Source organism: Nyctereutes procyonoides, unplaced genomic scaffold, assembly GCF_905146905.1.
Source record: "Nyctereutes procyonoides isolate TBG_1078 unplaced genomic scaffold, NYPRO_anot_genome, whole genome shotgun sequence".
Lineage (NCBI taxonomy): Eukaryota > Metazoa > Chordata > Mammalia > Carnivora > Canidae > Nyctereutes > Nyctereutes procyonoides.
Window position 1 is genome coordinate 3,959,234 of NW_026575136.1, and position 21,384 is coordinate 3,980,617.

General features: G+C 32.6%; 1 protein-coding gene across 1 annotated transcript in view; it reads right to left on the reverse strand.

The window, feature by feature from the left end:
• LOC129495604 (low-density lipoprotein receptor-related protein 1B) overlaps positions 1-21,384 on the reverse strand; it is a 1,831,349-nt gene that overhangs the window by 101,741 nt on the left and 1,708,224 nt on the right. The window contains exons 72-77 of the mRNA XM_055303278.1: positions 19,637-19,759; positions 14,836-14,961; positions 13,777-13,914; positions 12,246-12,380; positions 8,994-9,113; positions 7,127-7,368 (exon numbers count right to left, since the gene is read on the reverse strand). Of these exons, the coding sequence (XP_055159253.1) occupies positions 7,127-7,368; positions 8,994-9,113; positions 12,246-12,380; positions 13,777-13,914; positions 14,836-14,961; positions 19,637-19,759 (884 nt within the window). The remainder of the gene's footprint in view (positions 1-7,126; positions 7,369-8,993; positions 9,114-12,245; positions 12,381-13,776; positions 13,915-14,835; positions 14,962-19,636; positions 19,760-21,384) is intronic.

Sequence of the window (21,384 nt, forward strand, 5' to 3'; positions counted from 1 at the left end):
TGTGTGTGTGTGTGTGTGTGGTGTATATCACACTAAAAGCTGTTTATACCTTCGGCCCACAATATATGAATCAGAGTAAATCTTCATAAGCCAGGGATAGAAAAAATGACTATGCAAATTCTGAATATTATTAAATTATATGGCTTAATAATATTATAAGATATACAGATATATGTTATTTCAATCGAGAAGTTCATACAGCAATGGGGAAATCCAAAAAGAACCAAGAAAAAGTTATCTTTGGAGCTAGAATGTGTAAGAGTTCCAAAAACACTTCAGGAAGGAAATCCCTGGCTTCTATCTACAGTTTATTCTGAAGAACAGATTTCAATCTGAGTAGTTTTAAACTTCTATCTACATTAACACCATGTCAACCTGGCAGGGGGGAAAGGAACTAAATAAAAGTATGTGATTCTCAGACAATTTCAAAAAAGGACCACATCTGTCTTTGGACCATAGACTCGGTATTCTGTGAAGTTATCTTTTTTTTTTTTTTGTAGAATACTATACTTGTGTATGTTATATATATGTATAATAATGAAAGTTATGTCTTCTTAATAAAGGAGCTTCTGTTCACCAGGATAATTAAGAGAGGCAAAGTAAAGAGCATGCTTGGAGATTCTGAAATGAAGTTGCATTCCTGGAAATTAAATGTGATGTATTTATGGCTAGGAAAAAAAAGTGTGTTTATGGGTAGATATGCGTATGTTGATCGATGTGTAAGGAAATGGGAAGGGGGTTGGCATAAGATGAGCTGGAATATCATGGAGAAGCTTATAAACCACTGAGTTTTCAATGGACAGCTATCGGAAGGATTTAAGTGGTGAGGTATGATGATTATATTAATGTTCTAAAATTATTTTGGCTACAGTGTGGAGAATGGCTTTGGAATGGGGACCAAAAGTGGATACAGGACAATCAGAGGAGGCTTACTGAATGGACTTCAGAAAGTAAAATGTGTAATTGTAAAATAAATTTTTGTGAGACAAAAGTGGATAAAAATGGGATATATCTGGAGACAAAAATATTTGATCTTGTGATAAGTTGAATACCAATGATGAAAAGAATAACTTGTAGAGTATAACTGTCTTTTTCTTTAATTTTTAAATTATTTTTAAAGTATAACTTTCAAGATCAATATACTATTGCCATATATACCAAAAATTTTCAATTAATATATTGCTTGTAACTTTTAAAAAATATTATGTACCTACTTTATGACAGATCCAGTTCTAGATGTTAGGATTACATATAATAATGGCCAAAACAGCAAAAATACTTGCCATGGGAATTTACTTACAGCAAGGTAAGGTACAGTATAGATAGTAAACATAATAGTTAAGTAAATTATATAGTAGTTTAACAAACATAAGCACTATGAAAGTGAAAAAAAATAATGAGTAATGTGTTGATGGTCCAGGATTGGAGTGGGACAATAGATTGCAATTATCAATACATTGTATATTCAGAAGATGGCATTTGAGCAAAGTCTTGAATGAGTTTAGGAATTGAGCCATGTAGGCTATCTGGCTGAAGAACACTTAGGCCAAGAGAACATTTCAAGAAAGGCCTTACATTAGTAGGTACTGATGGGTTTTACAAATACCAAAGCATCCTTAGAGAAGGGTAAGGGAAAAATTAATAGGAGATGAAGTCAAAGAGGTAATGGGAGACCAGATCTTTTAAACCCGTGTAAGACATTATGAGAAATTTGTCTTTGCAATGGGGAACCACTAGATATCTTTGATCAGAGATGTGATGTGATCTAATTTATGTCTTAGAAGGTGCATTCTGGTGACAGTGTGGTGAGTAAGAAGGAAAGCAAAAAGACTAGTTAGGAGGCTATTGCACTAAGTCAGAAGAAAGATAATGGTGGTTCAAAATAAAATAGTTGTCTTAGACATAAATAAAATGACATTACTTCCTCCTCATCTCTTAGGGTGGTCTACACTCAAATCTCTTCAAATGGGCCTTTATTGATCATCCTATTCAAAGAAGACTTACAACATTTGACTTTTTTTTCTTGGTCTGTTATGTTTTTCCTTCAATATAATTTTCCATTGTGTATTTCCATTATGTATTTCCTTCAATATAATTTTAAATTTATATAATTATAATATACGTATATACTTATATTATAATATAATTAAAATTATATAATATTAAAATTATAATTATGATATTATGTGATTATATTTTGAAAATTAAGTTGCATTTTTGGTATTTATTTTTTTATGAATTTACTTGACTCTGTTTTTGTTCCCCAGAATATAAGCTTCATGACAACAAGACTCCATTGTCATTTTGTATCCCAGGAACCCAACACTAAACCTAATAAACAGAACTCCTTAAATAAAATTTTGGGTATGAGTAAATAAAACTTGACTAGTTCACCTTAAAATGCTATACAATATGTTCAATAATATCTTCAGAGTTATTAATTGTGGAATCATATGTTTTATATAGTCTTGTAATATTTATGCAGTAAAATTTGAATATTGATCACAACTGTTATAGAACCATTAACTCCAATCAACATACATTGTTGAATGCCTGTCTTATGCAATCAATAATAATCAAGTCACAAAATGACAATAGTTCAATGATTTGATAATTTTAGATTTCCTCCAAAGAAATCATAATAAATAATTTTAATTGTTAACTGGTTTGAATAAACTGATGGTTTGAAAAGTATTCTTGGCAAGCAAGTATAGATAATTTCAAGGTAGAGTTATAATGATTATCATAAATTTATAATAATAAAGAAATACATTTAGAAATGGAAAAAGAAACTATCAATTTCTACTAGTACTTTAATGTCCTAAAACAAGACTCTGAAGTTTTTGCTAAAACTTATGTACACACATAAACTTTTTATGGGCACATATGCAAACCTATGCACTTATGTGTATGTGTGATGTCTGTATATGTGTGATATACACACAAATCCATATATTGGGGTTTGAGGTTTATAACTAGAACTCCAATTAAAGATGGAATCCTATTAAATAAAACTTAGTTGGATATATTCTTAAAAGCTTTCAGGGAAAAATAATTGCCTAATCAACTTACTGAGAAAAAGATATGATTATTAATGAATAAAACTGTAAGCAGGATCATTCTGAACATCTTATTTGTATAATAGAGAATATGCCAAAAATGTTATCTCCTATTCACTTCTCAAAATCAGGTAGATCAGATAAACCATTTGTTTTGCTCAGGAATATTTAGCTCTTTAATGGTAAAAATCTTATCTGGATTTTAAAAATCATTTGCATTTTTCCAAGCATTGACCTACTTTATAGTGCTCGTCATCATGTACTTTGCTGTACAGCATTTTATACTAGAAATGATAAATTGCCAGAAAGTATGTACAATTGTTGCATAATGCTATCATATTCTGTTCTGACTACTAAAATTTAAATTCAGAAATCTCATTATGCTTTACATATAGATTGAATCATGTCAGCCTTTTAAGTTTTAAATTATTTAATTTCTTAAAGGAAAAAAAATCCATCCATTTTGTATAGCCCAAGGGGCTAGGAAATCATAAGCATTTCTATCTATAAATAACTTAGACTGCATTTGAAATTTAAATTTATAATCATAATTAGTATTCAAGCCATTTTCACAGATTACAGAAGAGTATTCCCCTCATGACTTCCAGAAAAAGATCATATTGAAAATTACCTCCCTTTGGAATGGACTTCAGTTAACATTTAATTGAGTAATATTCTGATTTCTGATATAACATATTTCCTATATTTTATTGGGGAAATATTCCAATATTTTTAGTTTCTGTGAATATGGGTTCAAGACATCCTGTTATTTTTAATTTTTTTTAAATTTTTATTTATGATAGTCACACAGAGAGAGAGAGAGAGGCACAGACACAGGCAGAGGGAGAAGCAGGCTCCATGCACCGGGATCCCGACGTGGGGTTCGATCCCGGGTCTCCAGGATCGTGCCCTAGGCCAAAGGCAGGCGCCAAACCGCTGCGCCACCCAGGGATCCCAAGACATCCTGTTATTATATGGCTAACGTCTTCCATTTGGTCCACTGATAATGGGGTTTTAACTAAAAGTATCCATAGTTTGATTTTTGTATTTTTCTTTCATCTCCTGATTCAGAGATAGAAACCAATGTTCCATTTTCAGCTCAGGGGAAAATCTTGAGTTTCGTTTTCCAAAGGGTGGAGAATTCTCTGGTCAGTATCATTTATTGTTTGTGTGAAAACTTAGAAGAAGAAATAGATTTCATGCTTATTAAACTACTAGACAACTAGCTGGTGACTAGTAAAAAATGCAGATACAATAGATTGCAGATTATTCAGGAGGGTAAAAAAATCCAATTTTTATACATAAGTTGGATTCCAGAGTAATAAACACAAATCATCCAAGTAAACAACTAGATAAACATAAATGATGTCACACATCTTTTGGAAATTATATATATTTACTATCTGGAAGGGACATTGGAAATTTTCTACTTCAATATGATAGTTGCTTTTCTTATAAGTAAGTTGAGACTCAGGGATGTAACAATTTTCTCAAGTTAAAGTCTAAATTTGGTCACATTACAGCTTTATGGCCATAGATGAGTCATTTGAACATTAAATAATGCACATTATTCATTAAGAATATAAGAGTGGATTGATTACATATTTATAATATTGAGGAATCAGGATTACAAAATGATTTATGAAGGAAAAATTAAGTAATTCCTTTCATCTGTATAGCCTTAAGCTTTGTTTTGTTGCAGTGCATTGATTGGAATGTCTATAGAATACTGAATGGCTTAGGACATAGTCTTAACTTATAATCATGACATTTAAATAGCTATGATGGAATCCTATAAACTGTACCCTAATGTTACACACTCTTTTCCTAGTGAATACTGTTAGTTGTGAATAAATCTGAAGAGAGAAAAACAAAGTCTAGATGAAATAACGCATGTAATCAGTACCATTAAATAACAAGATGAAGTTTCATGTCATATTAGGGAAAAGCTAATCAATAGCTTTGCCATCATTTACAAAAGATTCTATACCACAGTTATAAAATATAATATATATATATTATATGTATATATAAATAAAGGGGCATCTGGGTGGCTCAGTCGGTTAAGGTTCTGCCTTGGGCTCCGGTCATGATCCCAGGGTCCTGGAATTGAGCCTGGCACAGGTATCAGTCTCTCTGCTCAGTGGAAAGTCTGCTTCTCCCTCTCCCTCTGCCCTTCCCCCTGCTCATGCTCTCCCTCTCTCTTTCTCTCTCTCTAAGTCTTTCAAATAAACAAATAAAAACATCTTTAAAAATAGAATATACAGATAAATAAATATATAATATACAAAGAAAACATATACATTTATACATTTTTATGTGTAAAAATAAAAATTTAGCGATCTGTATAAATTCTGTTCCCTAAAAGATACTGACTATACATTAATTTTTAATCTCCCCAAGGACAAAACTAAAATAATTATCAAATAATTTTCACTGAAAAAATTATATCAGATTAAAGATGTATTTTTAGAAAATAAAATTCAGACAAAGGTAAGTTGCAAATAATTTTTCATGTGATAATATACATCCTAGAGAAGAACACCTTGTCAATCAACATTATCAACACCATCATTGTCATCGCTGTTCTCATCATCATCATCAGCAGCAGCATCCTGTTAATATGTCAAGGTACTACTATATAGATACTATATAGTACTTATTATATGCCAAAAACTATCAACAACTAACACATATACATACAGTATATATTCCCCACTAAAACTTCATGAAATAGGGTAGAGCAGTTTAGAGGCTAGTAAGAAACAGGATCAAGGATTAAACCCCAGGCAATGTAACTCTACAGTACATACTCATCACTTCATTGATAACATGTGAAATGGTACATAGGAGCACTGTTTTTGCAAAGCAGACTTGTGTTTTACAGATAAAGAAAGCTAGAGTTAGCCAAGACTAAAACCAGATTTTTGTTCTGATAGCAAATAAGTAAGTGAAAGAAGGCAGAGTGATCTACTAAATTTTTTGGCTCTCTTCTGGAATTGTTCTTAATAGAACTTAAAGGTATTGTATAATACTGTATTTGGTGGAGGATTTGTTGAAGAGACAATTCTGATATATATGGATTTTTACTCACAGTTAATTTAATCTAACCTGGATTAGAAAGGCAATATAACTTCATTAAAACCAGATTATTGCCATCTACCTGATAAAAATGTATTCCAGATTGCTATCAAATGGTATGCATGCAGTTTGAGTCTTTATGGTAGATACCATGGCAAAGATAGTTAAGGACTTCCAGATAAGAACCCCTGATTCTTTTCAAATGCAAAACTTCAATTATATCCTACTGTAATAGCACTTGACTTTTTGGTTGTATGGGAAGGGGCCAGGCCCCATAAAAATAAGTATTTATCTGTCATTTTTTCTCTCAGGTTACTTCAAAATATAAAATACACAATAAAATGACATGCCCTAAAACAAAAAAGGATAGTCTATAACCACAAATCTAAACAAATGTTCTAGTTTACTTTTCTCAAAAAGAATAACCATGATAATCAACATGTCCATCATATACCAGCAAACAATATTGCTCTGTTTTGGATGTTCCCTGAAATACAGTTATCAGGAGTCAGAAGAAATGGTTGCACAATTGATTTGATCTCTTGCCCTAGAAGAGAGGTATATTTCTGATATTGTTAAATTGAAACGGTATACCCTGCATATTTTGACAGTTTATTTTCTAACATAAAAACAATTGAGATTGATTCTCAATCTCATCTCACAATGAAAAAAAAACTCACCTTCATAATATAATGTTAAATAATACAAAATATGAAATGTACTAGAAATATTGAGTATTATTCATTACCATTTTTACATAGTTAAAGCAAATGTATTTAAAAAATAATTTCATGCAATTAAATTATATGTTGCTGTGAGAATAATTGAGAAGGGAAATGTTTTATTTCTTTATATGGAGAATATTGGGAGAAATCATTGACTATATTCATTACCTCCTATAATCATATATTGTGATGGATAGATGAAAAAAAAAACAGAGAGATGGAAAGGTATGAGACTTCAAATAGTCATTGTTATTTACTTACAATTAAGCCACTGTTTGCTTGCCTTTTTTCTCTGCCATGGATCCTTTTGTAGAAAATTCCGCCTGGATTAAACTGAGTACTCCAAATTATCATATCTCTTTGATAATATACATCCATCCCTGTTATCCTTGAATTATGTTCAATATGAGAAATTTGTTGATGATCGCCACTGTAGTTGAATGGATATATAAAACCCAGGATATCAGTGTCATTAGCAATGTAGAGAACTTGATCTTCAGAGCCTGGAGATTATTATAATAAAATACAAAAATAAAGTAAATTTCAACCAATGTAAAAGCAATGATTGTATTTTTAAATTATCTTGAATTATTATACTTAACACAGTTTCTTGCTCTATATAAATCAAACAACTTTATATCATGTTTTAGTCTTCATGATTTATTTCTAATATACACGTTCTTAAACATTTCTAAGACTTATTGATGCAGGTTTTCCCAGGGCAAAGCTTACCTTATGGCTAGAAATTAGGTATTTGTAGTAGATATCCTTTTCATAAAGAGGGATTTCTATTTGATAAACTGCAATGCATTATGTTCTAATGCTTTGATCCTCAATATTCAGATGTTTTATTGTGTACTCATTAATTCTCAAACATTCCTGAGTATCCAGTTTATGCATTCAGTTTATCATCATTGTATTAGGTTAAGCAATGAAAATTAAGGGAGGAAAGTCTTCCTTTTTTAATATTCATGTATCTCAAATATTCTATTTTTATCATAAGAATATATTACTATTTACTACATTAAAATATTGTAATGCCAATATCATTTAGAATATTGCTAGTTGATGCCTGTAGCCTGAAGTTTTCATACCTACAATTCAATTCTAATGTTATTTGCATATTGAGACAAGTAAAACCCTAGACTGATTTCTCAATATATTAATTAAAATATTGATGGAACTGTAAATATTGAATTGCATACACACTATCTGCAAATTAAAAAAAAACAATGAAGTATAGTTCAGCACTATTGGTTTAATAGTTCTCACTTGGTTATGTTTATCTACTCTATGGCAGGCATTATTGGAAAAGATTTCATAATTTATCCCCTCTTATGGAAAGCAGGGATACATATTTCCATTTTATAGATGAGGAATTGAGGCTCAGAGAGTTTAATAACTTCCCCAGGGCCAAAGATTACAGAAGGGCAATGCTAGGATTCAAATTCAAGTATATTTACCTCTACAGCCCATCCTTAATCTACTATATCATGTTATTTTCCACCTGTAATAACTGTTTTATTATAATTGTCCAATCCTGCCCTATAACTAACAATCTTTGTTACGATATTCTTAGAAAAAACCAGAGCATGAAAATTCATTCCCCAAAAAGCCCCAAATACCTGGTTTTTTTTTTTTTTTGGAAGTTTAACAAATTTCATTCCTAAGTAAAGGAGGTCTGAATTAAAGCATGATTTTACTTAAAACTTTTTATACTCTTACTCAAAATTCCATTCTCCTTACAATGCTAGCCTTTAACCTGTTATTTTTATCCATTGGTATAATAATATTTCTCAAATACACTGAGGGCAGTCCATAAAGAAAGATGCTTTACAGTCTATCACATTGACTTGTAAAAACATTTCCCTCCTTCTGACCAATTTTTTAAACACAAAAGTGATTTTAACAGTTACAATGTATTTGACAGTCATGTCTATAAACCATCCTAGATTAGATTAATTAAGAAGGTTAACAAAGAAACTGGGAAAATTAGCCAATATTGAAAAGAGACTTATTTCGATTTTCAAGCATGGAGCTATTGCTAAAATATAGTATGAAACATTGTTTTCCCATAAGATATTTATAACAGTTATATTAACATTTGAAATAATTGTTATGATCTTACCTTTTGCTATGCAGGTGTTATTCCTTTCCTGAAAATTCTGGCCACACACACATTTATATGACCCTTCCATGTTTATACATTGGTGGGAACATGTGCCAAACACCAAACATTCATTAAGATCTAGAAAAGAAAAAAAAATTAAAAAAAAAGATCTAGAAAAGAAAAGCTCAAAATAGCATCATCATACCCTCAATTAGCACTTCCATTTTTCAGACATGTAAAAAAAGACAAATTTATTTTTCTCCTTCTACTTCTTATTTCTATTTCTTTTATTGTCTTTTATTGTCTTTCTTTCTTTTATTGTCTGTGATTTGCTGTGTCACATTTTCCGGCCTTAGCAAGTTTTTACAATAGTTTCACTATAATAATTCATCAATTGCTTGTACATTGCTTTTTAATCCACTTAACACATTGAAATAGCACTTTCAGTGCTATTGAAATAGCACATCCCTAAGTATTTTCGTCACTCAAACACACACTTCTTGAGGTTTCCTTTTAAGACTCTTTCTAATTACTTACCTTTATACCTTTGTACACATCATATAATATCCTTGCTCACCTTCACATAGAGAATTCTTACTCATCTCTCAAGATCCACCTAAAGTGAAACCTTGCTTGTTCTCCACTAACATAGATCCCTACCATAGTTTCTCCACTGTTTGCTATCTGGGTATTTCTCTCTTACAACACTGTATATACTATATTTCATATATAACATATATGCCATGTTGTACAGAGAAATTAAACACACATACACATATATGCACACTAATGTTGGTACCATGAGCTTTCATAGAGGAAAAATCTCACACATGTCCAGTACCTAAAACAGTGCTTGGCACACAGCAACTATTAATCCATTTCTACTTCTCTGATGGTATTTTTGGTAATCTGTCTTCTTTTTATATATTCTAATTAAAGTGCTTTGGTTCTAACATCAAATAGTGATTTCTTGTTTTCTTTTTGAGCTATATATAGGAAAAGCAAAAACACATTTGAATTCCTTGAATTATGAATCAAAGTAATGTCTTTCCCTTCCTCCATACCAAATCAAATTGCTTTTCCTTACTATCAAAACTTCCTTCAGTAAGGATACAAATTTTATTGAAGTGCAAAAGTTATTAATTTGCACAATAAAAATACCGGATTTGTAGCAACTTAAAATGAAGGATGAAGTTGCAGCTTGTATTTGCCATAGAATATAATTAAAAACACAGAAATGTTTGAGAATGGAAGTTTTAATTTTCATAAGTATGTGCAGGAAATAGAGCCCATTATTCACAGACAAATGTTAGAAAATTAATGTTTGAAATTAAAATTTGAAGAAGTTGTGGATGTGTGCATGTGTGTGTTTATATACAATCAAGGGAAAGTGGGGAAAAAAAGAAATAATCTAGCCTTGAAAAATAATTTGCTCTTGGGCACCTGGGTGGCTCAGTGATTGAGTGCTTGCCTTTGGCTCAGGTCACGATCCCAGGGTCCTGGGATGGAGTCCCATGTTGGGCTCCCTGCAGAGAGCCTGCTTCTCCCTCTGCTTATGTCTCTCTCTCTCTGGCTCATTTTTTTTTTAAACTTTTTATTTATTTATTTATTTATTTATTTATTTATTTATTTATTTATGACAGTCACACAGATAGAGAGAGAGAGGCAGAGACACAGGCAGAGGGAGAAGCAGGCTCCATGCACCAGGAGCCTGACGTGGGATTCGATCCCAGGTCTCCAGGATCGCGCCCTGGGCCAAAGGCAGGCGCTAAACCGCTGCGCCACCCAGGGATCCCCTCTCTCTGGCTCATTAATAAATAAATAAAAACTTAAAAGAATAATTTGCTTTTAATTTTATTTATTTATTTCAAGATTTTATTTATTTATTTGACAGAGAGAGAGAGAGAGAGAGAGAGAGAGAGAGATTGAGTACACACAAGCAGGAGGAGAAGCAGAGGGAGAGGAAGAAGCAAGCGGGCTCTCTCCTGAGCAGAGAGCCTGATGTGGGGCTTGATACCAGTATGCTGGGATCATGACCTGAGCCTAAGGCAGACGGTTGATTGACTGAGCCACCCTAGGCATCCCAATAATTTGCTTTTTAAATTACAATAGTGAAAACCTAGGGGTGCCAAGGTGGCTCAGTCAGTTGAGCACCTGACTCTTGCTTTTGACTCAAGTCATGATCTCCGGGTCCTGAGATTGGGTTCCATGCCAGCAGGGAGGCTGCTTGAGGTTCTCTCTATCCCTCTCCCTCTGCTCCTCCCCCACTCTCTCTCTCTAAAATAAATAAACAAATCTTTAAAAAAATAAAGAAAACCTAGGCTGTTATTTTTCAGTGTTCCATGTTAATGGAAAAATAAAATGTCATGAATAATCCAAACTGGTATATAATTCAAAATGTACATAAATATGACATATCCACACTTCATTCTCTTTTGGGCGAATATAACCAGTTCAATTCAATAATCTCATTTTGATTGACGCAATGCAAAATCACGTTTCTTTACACAAGAATAAAATGGACAGTAGAGAAGGAAGCTAGTAGAAAGCATTTTATAACTTGAATTTCCCTAGATAAGCCAAACTTAGACAACTCTAATCACAATAATATCAATTTTAATGGAGAAACTGGCAGTAAATACATATAGGTCTGTATTTCATGGCTCTTTATTAAAGTCCGAATGTATAGTATATTTACATATAATTTACTGTGAAATCCTGGCTATCCTACCTTGCTCGATTTTTAAATGGTCTCAAGTAAATTGACAGAGATTTATCTAGATCCTGTCTTTGAATTTTAGAAGGGACTTTGATAATATAAAGCACTGTTTAGGAAATGGGTTAGAACAAAAGCCCACAGTTCTCTAAAAGTGAATTACCTATTGCAGTACTGCAAATGCCACAACTCAAGAGAAATGGGTCATCATAAACATGGTCTTTCATGAAGTGCCTCCAATTCTCCAATAGTTCCTGAACCAGCAATTTTGTTATTTGCATTTCAAAACAAAGTTGTAACAGTACAATTGAAATTCCTGCAGATCTGAATTTGCTATAGAAAAGGCTTTGTAGCCTCAGAGATGGTTAGCTTAGCCGTACAAACAAATAGGCTCTTGACCCGAGAGACTTTCACTCTTGTAGGTAAAACGGTATCCCATAGATACACACCAATCTGATGAAAATCAATCCTATGTCATCTCACAGTTTAACAGCACTGTGAGTCTTTTATAACCTAAAGATTTAAGAGCAAGCTGTTGAGGAAATGTACTATACCTTCACACTGTCTGTTTTTCATGTTTCTCTGAAATCCAGGCTTACAGCGACAAAAAACAGATGTTTTTATTTGATTACAATATGCGTCATCTCCACATGGATTCACATTATCTTCACAGGTATATTCAGCAGGAGCTGGGATTTAAAAATGCCATCAAAACTAATATAATTCTAATTCTTGAAGTGGGAGTTTACTTTTTTAAAATTTGAAATTATATTTATTATTCCATAGATAACTTTTTGAATTTATAAGATTATGATCTTCTCTCTAAAGCCCTCATTTCTTATAAAGGTGTAGAAGCAGATAAAACATAAGCTCATTTACATTGAATATAGTTCAGACCAAACTGCCAATAGCTGATATTTACAGCTGTTATTGAAGTACACTATTTTGTAAAAGGAAAAGTCAACGTTTTTAATGATAGGTTGTCATTACTAAGGTACAAATGAGGACTACATCCTTCTCTAGGAACCAAAAGATTTCCTACAAGCTACCTAGACATGTGGCCATTAATTGCTAACCTAAATTTAGTATTCAGGAATTCAATCAAGGGTATTATCATGTTATTCAAACAAGTAGGCTAAATCATCAGTTCTTAAACTTTTTCAGCCTGGAAATATGTATGAGGAGCAACATGCATCCAGTGGTCATGGGCTGTTACACAAGTTAGGACAGACTATGTGTTATTTGTCATTTCTAGCATAGTAGTTGCGATTTCATAGCTTTATCTCCTATTCCAGAAAACATTATAGCATGCAAATAAATGAGAGGAACATTATTATAAAAATATTGTTGGATTAGCTCTATTTACTGACATATATCAAGTTATTTTGAAATATGAAAACTTTATCAGAATTTTAGCCATTATTAATCTCCACTGACTTTTGAATATTTTATAATTAATTAAAGTACATCAGTGGAATTATATATACTTCAGTTGAGATAATACGTGGCCATATTGTAGCGGGTAATGCTTCATCACCCAGTGAGGAACAATTCAGATGCATAAATGAGAAAAAATAAAAGACTCCATAGTAGAAAGTATTTTATAACTTTTACAAGCAATCCAAATCTAAAGTCATAAGTTTGGTTATGTTTCTTAATTTGAAAAATTAGATATCAAACATTAAACACAAAAATAACCAAGGTCTAATAACTCAAATATCACCACACTCCAAATGAATAAAACAATGATGTCTTCTTTAAGAATAACTCAGCAATGGATTAAAATCTTAAAATACTGAATACATTATTAACACCTTACCTTCTTTTAAACTAAATATCATTATAAGAATCAAAAATATTAAATTTATATTTTATAAAATAAAATATTAAGGGATACAGATTTCTTTGGTGACATCAAAGTCTGTAATTGGAATTTAAGATCTCAGGTTCAGCCCTAACAAGGGTACTCATTGTGAAATTGAACTTTCCTACCTTATACTTTTTGATATAATTTAAGTGGCATTGCAAGGTTGTATTGGCAAGGGCTTGCCGCCCAAAAAGTATACTGTTTGAAAATAAACTTACTTATTCTGCAGCCTTGTTCATCTGAACCATCTCCACAGTCATCAAGCTGATCACACTGGAGGTCCATGGGGATACATTTTTTATTGCTGCAAGCAAACTCATCTTTTTTACATGGTCTTGCTTTATATGTAAGCTTACCTATAAAGTAATTAAAAATGATTAGTGCTTCACAGAATCAAAACAAATTTACTGAGTACGCAAACATTCAAGATTTTACTAAACACTGTGAAAAACATGACTCCACAATCCATATGAAGCTCTTGGGCCAAATAAAAGAATTCTGAAATTCTGGATTTTTAGAAAAGTAACAGTGCATTTACCCTATAATAAGTAACACTATATTTTCATAGGAAAATGTCTGAATATTCACCCTAAGTGGGACTTTGTTTTTAAAGCATTACAAACTGCTTCAGACCAGTTTAAGTCAGGGTTTGTCACCCACCAAATGATTTTGTCGCATACGTTAGCATAGTCTTTAGTTTTATTGTGAAGAAAGTATTGTGTACGCAGACATACATTCTTTAGTAGCACTCTCCCCTCAAGGAACTGTTTAGCAGAGAACACTTTTATTTTATGTTTTAAAATATTTTATTTATTTACTCATGAGAGACAAACAAAGAGAGGCCGAGACATAGGCCAAGGGAGAAGCAGGCTCCATGCAGAGAACCCTAGGACGTGGGACTTGATCCCAGGTCTCCGGGATCACGACCTGGGCTGATGGCAGTGCTAAACCACTGAGCCGCCCGGGCTGCCCAACAGAGAGCATTTTTTAACCACTATGTTTTTCTTTCTCTCACACAGTATTTTCTGGAATAAAGTATGTATAATCAAAGGAGACTTACAGACTAGTAGAGACTTTGGATAAAGCAGCACAACTCTACTATTCAAATGAATGTTAGCAGATTATTTTCATACCGTGTCAGAAGATCAAGTGTCTGAAAAAAATATCCTCAGACATGCCACATGGAAAATACTTCTTTTTAATTTTTTGTGCCCCCAAACCATTATATTATCTTGTAGCTGTCAGTGAATCAATTATTTCACATTAAATGGATTTACCACCACAGTGATCTTCATCTGAGTTGTCCCCACAGTCATCAATCCCATTGCACATTTGCTCAGGCTGCAGGCATATTCTGTTATTTCTGCATCTGTGAGGTCTTGTGGGTGGGCAAAGAAATTTGGCTGAAAAAAAAAAGAAAAAGAAAAAAGAAAAGCAGCTCCTTTGGGTACACTGAGTTATGAGGAATCATCCTTTCTGGGGGAGGGTCTTCCTTTTTTTGTTTTGTATTAGTTTTTGCTTTTTTTGTTTTGTTTTGTTTTCTTCTTTTCAAATCCTTAATCTGACTTTTATGGATATCTTTTGTTGTGGAAATTGCCTTCATGTAGGTACTGGAAAATGTGTGATAATAGAAGCTATGATCCTCGTTATTTATATTAACTACAGAAAAGAGTGCACAGCTCAAATGAAATAAAGAAAAAGAACCAAACTTCATGGTCTCGTTTCCAGATGCCTTATCTTAGCTGACTTCACTTGGTGTACCAAATTAATTTATGCCTGCAGTTTATACAACATGGCAGGACACTTAGCTATTTGAAAGAGCAATTTCACACAGAATAGAGCTTGAGCAAGCATATGTTACAGGCCCAAATTTGAAAATAGGTCATCCTGTGAAAAAAATGCCCCAACAATGCTATAACTGTGTTTCTTGCTTTGTATCTCTGTAAAGGAATGTGTAAATATATATTTGAGTCACATAGGGGATCTCTGTTATTTATTTTTAATATTTATGGGTATATGTAGCTTTGTGTGTATGTGTGTGTGTACGTGTTAAAGTGACAACAATGAAAGCCAGAGAGTTTTACCATTGTCCTTTCTATTATTATCTAATCTGAAGACTTCCATCTCTAGAGTAGGAAACATCTCTCATGACTCTTTATCCTTATGTGTGGAATACTCCAGGACTCTTTCATTGGTTTCCTGATCTCACTCGTGAATTCTCTGCTGATATTCTCTCTCATTCATTTTCATGGATTTACTTGATACTATACCCTTAAGACTTTCAATTTACTATCTAATTTTAGCATCTCACAGTTGACTATAGGATATCTCCTCAAGAATTTCAAATTCAGGAAGTTCAAAACTCCATTCTTAATCACTTTCCCGATTTCCTTCTCCCCAGACATAAGCTTTGTGTTATTTCCATGGTTCAGTTAGTAGCAAATACTAGCTACAAGTCTGGGGTTATCTAAATGCATTCCTCTTATTGACTTTCAACTCTTACTAGTCAACAAGTCCAGTTGACACAGTCCCCAAATTTGCCTTCTTTTCTCCATATATACCAGTTATAATAACGCAGCTCTTGATTATCTCTTACAGAGAAAATAACAGTAGAATCCTAAGTGTGTATGTTTCATTGCTCAACCTAAGATCTTCCAAAAAGCACCAGAACAACCACCTTAGACATCAATCTGATCATCTCTTCCATAGTTATCCAGCACTTTCAGAATAAAATTTGGGATACTTTACATGACAGGGGCACCTGAGTGGCTCAGTGGTTGAGCATCTGCCTTGAAATCAGGTCATGATCCTGAGGTCCTGGGATCAAGTCTGGCATCAGGCTCCCTGCAGGGAAACTGCTTCTCCCTCTGCCTATGTCTTTGCCTTTCTCTCCACCATGAATAGATAAATAAAATCATTTTTTAAGCTACTTTACATGGCATAATAGACTGATCATTATTTTGTCCATACCACTCATCCCTGACAGTCTTAATATTCTATCAATACCACTTTATTAGCTCCTTAAGTATGCCACACTTCTTCTTGTATGACTTCCTTGATTTAACTGAAATCTGGTTCCCACTCCAAGCAGAGTTCCTCCCCTTTAGGTCTTTTAAGAAATATCTCTTAAATTTCTCAAACTTCATGTTATCTCATGTTCAAATATTCCCTAATTTCCAGCTTTAGCTTTCAGAACTTATTTTTTTTATATCCTCACACCTGTTTTTAAAAAGAAACTAAAAACAAAAAACTATTATTTTGATGGCCATTTGATTATACATATTTTTATTGCTATTTTCTCATCAACCTTGTAAACATCATCCCTTCCCAAGTTTATTAAAGACTGTAGACTTTCCTTCATCATTAAAACCCTCCATCCAAATTCATTTCAACATCCTAGATGACTGATCAACACTCCCCTTTAACAAACCAGCCAATCAATACCTGTACCTCTTAGCTCCTTGAGTTTTTCATACCCAATGACCTTTAACTCTAATTCACCTAAGCCACCAAATATCCTAGAAGGTTAGAAATCATTTATATCTATATATAGTAATATTTAGGGGACATCTGGCATCAATAAATTAATTCATGTTAAAATTTTTAATAACAGAAAAGGGCTTACTACCCTTATCTAAAACTAATTTTTCATATGCTCTGAAAATAATTTTTCCCTTACTTTTCAGGAACCATTCCATCTTTCTTGATACATTTCATTACTTTGGTATTTCTCTTCCTACTTTTTTTTTCCAAATTATTTTGTGGTCACTCACCTGAGTCTTTTCCTGCTGCTCATATTTATTTAGATGTTTGGTAGCCCTCAATATTCTATCCTAAGTCACTTCTCTTATATCTTACTCTCACTCAGTCTAAATCTTACAAATTCCGTAGTATTCATTACTCCATTTTATTCTGACTTGCACATTTATAATTCTAGATCAGCTCTTCAAGCTTTAGAATCAAACAGAGCCTACATGAAATCTGTACTTGAATGTTTCCTCAAGTATATCTCAAACCAGGCTTTTAATCTTTACTTTCAACACTGTTCCTCTTCCTATGTTACCTATGTATTCAACTGTGAAAGCACAAACACCCTACAAATTATACTGAATAACTTCCTCTTCCTTGTCCCATGTATCTAATCTATTGCTTAATCCAATTTATTTTGGTTTTTAAATCACCTTCAAATCTGTGTATATTTCCCATCATGTGATACCAGTATTTTAACCCAAGCTACTAGCATAGTTTGTCTAGAGTACAGCAATTATCTTACCTAGCCTTGCCCCTTTCAATCCTATATATATATAAAATATAAATATAACTATATGCCTATTGTACTTAAAACTTTTTAGTATTCTTTTATTTTTTAATATTTTTGATATTTTATTATTTACTTACTTACTTTTAGAGAGGGAGGTTGAGGAGAGGAGCAGAGGGAGATGGGAAGAGAGAATCTTAAGCAGGCTCCATGTCCAGTGTGGAGTTCAACACGGGGCTTGATCTCATAACCCTGAAATCACTATCTGAGCTGAAATCAACAGCTGGATGCTTAACTGACTGAGCCACCCAGGTAACCCAAAACTTTTTGGATTTATTAATTACTTTTAGGCTAAATCTAAAAATCCTTATGAAGACTCACAAGGTTCCAGACTCTTCTGTCTCTTCAGTTTCATCCTAAACCAGCATCTACTTTGTTCTGTATTCTCCAAGCTCATGGATCTTTCAGTCCTCCAGGAAGCTACGGTGTGCTCTGCCTCAGGGTTGTCTACATCTTGCCTACAACATTATGTCTTCCACCTTCCCTCCACCCATCCCTTTCACCTACATGGCCAGAACCCATTATTTTTATAAATTATGTATGTGTGTGTGCATATTTTTCTATTATAATTCAGAAACAACATAATCTCTGGTATAAACCCATTGTATAAGATTATGTAGAACTAAAACTGAAGCTTCATTAGTTGTACCTGCAGAGGACATTCTCCAAAGACTTTCATTTTTAAGTTTTAAATCCTTTTAAAAATAAGACTGCCTCTTTGTTTTTTATTCAATTGTAATGTCAGTAGTCAATGTCATCATCTATCAAAAAATATTGGTTTAACTTGGTCCACCAAATAGAACAGATAACTTAAGGATATACACTCATGCTATGTTTTCTTTCATTCATCTGATGTGCTACTTAATTATTTCCAAATAATTAAATAATTAATAATTAAAATATCTTTAATTTAGAGGTGAAATACATTTTTTATGGAGATTAGATGCAAAGAATGTGAAGAAAGGACTAAAAATGTTTGCTAGGTATAAGAAATCCTTTCCTTTGGTGGTATAAAATTGGATATTTATAGTTGCTGGTTGCATAAGTACATTCCTGACAATTATCAGTTGAGTAACCTGAATTTGAAGAAACACTAGCTTTTGTTAAGATTTTCAGACTGAAATGTTATATAACTCCTAATTTAAGTTCTCTGCTTAGTCTAAATACATATAAATATATTAACATATTTATAATTATAATGTAGAACATATATGAATAAATGATATATATTTAAGTATATTAATATTACTCATATATTAAAATAAATCTATATGTTTACATATTAAAATATATCAATATATTTACATATTATCTCATATATATCCCTTCTCTGAACAACATTGGTCTCAGTAGTGGGTAACTTTTGGAACTACTTGATTTTATTATTCACATTTTTTTCCATGTATTTATCCATCCAAAAAAAATTTTTTTTAGTCTAAGTGACTAATTTGATACAGAGCCAAAGTCCTTATATGAACCTTATATAATTCAAAAATTCAGCTACTCTAAATCCTCCAGACAGGCTATAAACTATCTTTTGAATAGTGTTGACATGTACAAGTTCAGATTTAGGGGGATTTTCTGTAAAGTCATCAACTTTGAACAGAGTAATCTCCTATTACCTGAACAAAAGCTGTATATGTAACTACCTAACCTCAGGAAGGTAGACTCTGTGGTTTGTCTCACCACTTCACTGATTCATGCCAGTACATTAGATCTGGAAATGAGAATATAATCTAGATCCATGTGACGTGCCATACCACACATATCAGGGGCTTCATCAGAGTTGTCTCCACAGTCATCTTCTCCATCACACACCCAGAAATGGAGTTTGCAAAGGGAATTATTGCAGAGAAACTCATCTGCTCTACATATATTTCCTCCTTTATTAAAAAAAAAAAAGAAAAAGAAAAAGAGACATAGAGATGTAGCATAATTAGTGCTGGTCAGCAGGACACATTCCTCTAATTCTTAGCACAGTATTTATTTCTCACTTCCTTATATTATTTTCCTATACAGTACTGGGACAAGCAGTATCCAAACTATTTTTTTAAGTTACTCATGTTTTACTTTTCAAAACAATCTGATATTATGCAGACATATATTTTTAAAGAAAATACCAATAAGATTATAGAAGAAAGTTTTCTCAAATATAAATTATCTTCCATTTTACATGATTTTTATTTTACTATAAATAAATTTAATTTTAAGTAGTACTAATTTTCATTATAAAAGTTGTGTTGTTCTGGAAAGAAAAAATCCTTTCAAAACTGTTACAAAATTCAGCTGTATCTGGAAACAAAAAAACTGAATTGCTGAAGACAGAACAACCAATAGAAAGTGTTTTGCAATCACAGAGAATCAGTTAATTTATAACAGAATTAGAAGTTGGTGATGTGGTGAGATATTACAGTCATCCTTATAAAAACTACAATAGTGTCCCTGGTTTTTTGTGTATTTTACAAATGTTTGCATTTTTTCTCCTTTCACAATTAAATAGAAAACATCAAGAATATAAGGCTATGCTTCCACTTAAAATTAAGTGTATGGAACCAAAATACTAATAAACTTTGGTTATGTATCTAGATATGCAATAATATATAGTGGAAACTGCAATGGTTCTAGGATTAGGAACTTCCTTTGTCTTGCTCTGGACAAGTCTATTAATTTCTCTGGGACTTAATGTCTTCCTATGTTACAAGAGAGGCATGCTTAAAGTGATTTATAAGGTTATATTTACAAGCAGTACCTGGGAAAACAACACAAAGTACTTGATGGGAATTCAGGATTAAAATAAATAAGATGGCTCTCAGAGAATTTCACTACTTATTTAAACCTCATACATAAAATAATAAATATTGTTTCTATATTAGATTTGATGACTGAAGGTATTAAATATTTAAAGTGTATATATATTTAAACATGGGGCTAGGGAGTGATAGTGCTCATCCTTGTGAGACTAGAAAATCCCAGAAGGAAGCATTGTTCATTTTGTGGATGCACTTTGGAGGCAATAATAAGTCTAGGTTAGGGTCAAACAGCTCATCTTGTTGAGTTCTGACTTGCAGACAAATCTTCAATAATTTAGGTAGAGTAGCAAAGATTTAACTTAGCAAATGACAGAATGAGATTTAGATTTTAACATGATAACATTAGCAAGAGTATGGAGAACTTGGAAATGAAGATAGCAAGATAGCAAGAGTGAAGCCAAGTAGTCTGGAGGAGGGAAAAGACAATTTGAAGAGGGGTTGCAGCAATGCAGAAGAGAATTGCTGGTATTTGATTTAGAGTAGCTACATTTGAAAGTGCTTTGGGAGGTGCTCCAGGAGGTAGAACCCTCAGGATCTCATGGCTAAAAAGATGAAGTGGAAGGGGAGTGAGGAGTCAAACATAGTACTCAGTTATTTTTTTTTTTTTTGGACAATTTGGTAAATATTGGTATTGTTCAAAAATAAAGGAATACATCAGAAGGAGCAATATTAGCAGAAATAATGACACAATTCTTTTA